The sequence below is a fragment of the Hylaeus volcanicus genome, unplaced genomic scaffold (genome assembly GCF_026283585.1).
Source record: "Hylaeus volcanicus isolate JK05 unplaced genomic scaffold, UHH_iyHylVolc1.0_haploid 12082, whole genome shotgun sequence".
NCBI classification, from domain to species: Eukaryota; Metazoa; Arthropoda; class Insecta; order Hymenoptera; family Colletidae; genus Hylaeus; species Hylaeus volcanicus.
In genome coordinates, this window is record NW_026533067.1 from 1 (window position 1) to 2,987 (window position 2,987).

General features: G+C 34.3%; 1 protein-coding gene across 1 annotated transcript; it reads right to left on the reverse strand.

Moving 5' to 3' along the window:
• Positions 1-33: 33 nt before the first annotated feature.
• LOC128882563 (uncharacterized) lies at positions 34-1,000 on the reverse strand. The gene is made up of 2 exons (XM_054134199.1): positions 709-1,000; positions 34-597 (listed from the first exon to the last, which is right to left on the reverse strand). Exons 1-2 carry the CDS (start codon positions 971-973, stop codon positions 374-376), a joined length of 489 nt encoding a protein of 162 aa, XP_053990174.1. The 5' UTR covers positions 974-1,000; the 3' UTR covers positions 34-373.
• Between the last annotated feature and the right edge of the window lie 1,987 nt (positions 1,001-2,987).

Here is a 2,987-nt window from a genome sequence, read left to right on the forward strand (position 1 = left end):
GCATAATCTAATAAAATAATCCTTCCATCAGTACGTATGTCGCACACTGCCAAACCACAAAATTAGGAATGCAACACACTTTACAAGTTGTCCTAAGTGTGAAGGTTTTCTTTACGAAGAACACTATACGACACTATACAAAATTTTTAAACAAAAAAACAAATCAACTTACTTAATTGGTGCAATATTGAAACAAGTATTCTGTTTTGAAGAGTGTGCCAATTTTTCTAGTTGCCAAACATACTTTTATCGACAACTTTTCGTATTTGTAGAAAGAGCTACTGCAAGTTATGACAAAATTTAAGATCACTTCGTTTCGAGATTACATCGAGACAATATCGTTACAAATAACAGCATTATAAAGTAATATGCTTCATTGTAGTGGTTTCTTTACTTTCCCACGAATAATGTTGTGTAACCATGATCTGATTTGTGGCACTGAACGGCGTGACAGTCTCGGATCTCTCTGTATGCAATCAGTAATATCAATTCCCGATGGAAGGCGTGAGTTCTGTACTTCCTTCTTGAATCGAGTTAATAATGCAGTTTGTTCTTCTATTGTCCAAAGTCTTCGTTTCGTAGTGCCAAATGGAGATGCTATGAAAAGGACCAAAAATATATATAATACAAATCATTTTCACATATCTACTTCTTACACTATTATTTTGCATATTTGTGTTATTACTAAATAATTTCAAATTTACTTACTGCTGCGTCGTTTTCTCTGTTTTTTATTTTTTGAAGTTGATCCATTTTTATTCGTATCATCCGAATCACTGGGTAGGCGCGCCTGTTCTTCTGCTGTATTTGCTGATATTATATTACTGCTTGTACTTGCTTCATTATGAACAGATGTTTCATGTTCATTGTTTATATTCGTTGCTAGTTGTAATAAATTTGCTATACGAGGTATCTCTAATTCTGGAATTGGTTGTCGATAATGGGACTTGTGGATGCTTTTATCATGGCCCATAAAATTGGCTAGTTCAGTAACATCTTGTTCACACAAGTTTAACGTGATGCACATGGTTGCAATGTGTTTTCGGAGTTGCGTGCCTCTCAGAGTGAGGGGCTGTGATGCTCCGCACTCCACTGAATATTTACGCATTAATGGACATGCACGCAAATGTTTGAATCGATGTTTGTCATAACCAGGAATTCCAAACAAGTACGGGTTCCGTTCTTTAACTTTTGCTTTTATTCTATTTTGTAATAGGACTTCAATGCATTCCTTCAGCTGCACATTCAGCAATACTGGCACAGTACGACCCAATTTACCTCGTATAACAAATCTGACGAACTGTTTGGTTGCCTGAAAAGAAAGTTGAAATTTTCATGATTTAACAGCATAAATATTATGCGACAAAAATTATGCACATTACATCAAATTAATGGATGATCGAAGTAACGTGACATCAATATTAACTTACCTTTTGCGCAGACTCAGATAGTGAATTGTATATTTCAGGGTGGGTATTTTCAGTAATGCTTTCCTGACATTTATAGTCTTCTATTAAAACTCTCTCGATTTCTCCAGCTCTTCTTCTATTGAATACTTGGAGAGAAATCAAAGTAACTCGTAACAGATGTAACCATTTTTCATAGTTAAATGAGTCTTTCAAATTGCGATATAAAGTAGTCCTTGCCTTTGATAAATAAGCATATAATTTCTTAATATCTTCATCGAAAGGTAACTGTACTTTCTTATGTCGCTTCTGCATCGAGACAGTCTCTTCTACTATTTTATTTACACCGGTACCAAAATCATCTTGCAGCAGCAGTAAAAAGTTTTCAGTTTGTTGTTTACATTCATTGTTGTTTCTTTTTATACATTCTGTAACCCAAAGTTGGCCAACTTTTTTTATTAAAGTACCAAGTCGTGACGCAATAGAAGGCACCTTATATATGTTATTTTCAGGATCGAACTGAGCAACGTCGTGCACTGCTGAGATACATGCATTGTATGTTTTGGGATTGTATAGAGAAGAAAAATCGGTTACACTTTTGTCATATTTCCTTAATGTTGTCAAAAAACGACTCAATAATCTTAAAATTGCTCGAATCATATCATGGTGTCGCTGATCTCGATATTTCTTGCATAATTTGTTACCATAGAGTATTATCAATTCATCGTATCTTATTGCTCTAGTTATATCGTCGTCTCTTAATACAGGGAAGACAACATTTCTTAGTCTGTCATCAGCACATGCGTGTATCCTTGCTTGGACCTTTCTGCCAAGTATTTTTACTTGTCGACCAATGTTCGTTTTATAACAATCCCGGAAACACTTTACATTTGGGACAACTTATAAAGTGAGTTGCATCCTTACTTTTATGTTTTGATGGCCTGCGACATACTATTAGATTACCTTGGTTTAACATCGGATTTGTATTATATAGGAAATTCCCATTTTTCCGTATTATTTCTATTATTTTTTTTCGTTCTGAGGTATCTGAAAATATTGTGCCGATATTAATGTAAGTATATGAACGCAAACAACACAAACATGATCATGAAATTTATAAACTACCTTTAGGAAGTAAACTGAACTTTTTGACATCTTCTTCATTTTTGTGAACTAGCTCTAAATGTCTAGCAATTTTTGACTGGAGTGTTTTGCAGTATAAACAAAATTTTTTTTTATTTCTGCCCTTTAATTCAGAACAATTCACTATCATATTCTCATCGTTACATGCAGTCATGGAGTTATGAAAACTGCTATCTGTAGTATTGACACTATTAGCCAACGTCTGCTGTGATCTATCGTTGTTTGGTTCATCAGCACTACTCTCAGATTCCTCAGACATTTCGTAGGTAGGATCATTTTCATCGTCACTTGCTTCATTGTCGCTATCGATTCTATTATGATCTAAAACACGGAATAATGTTGATTTTTATAGTAAAATAAAAACTGATTATATAAAAGTTAAGGATGAAGGACTGATGTCGGATTCGAATTCAAAATTGCTTACCTTGCTCATGATCC

What these genes read in the sequence shown, in the direction of transcription:
- LOC128882563 (XM_054134199.1), bottom strand. Translation starts at nt 973, where the DNA reads ATGGGCCATGATAAAAGCATCCACAAGTCCCATTATCGACAACCAATT. An exon ending in ACAGAGAAAACGACGCAGCA is followed by an intron (nt 598 to 708) that starts GTAAGTAAATTT and finishes TCCTTTTCATAG; the next exon opens with CATCTCCATTTGGCACTACG.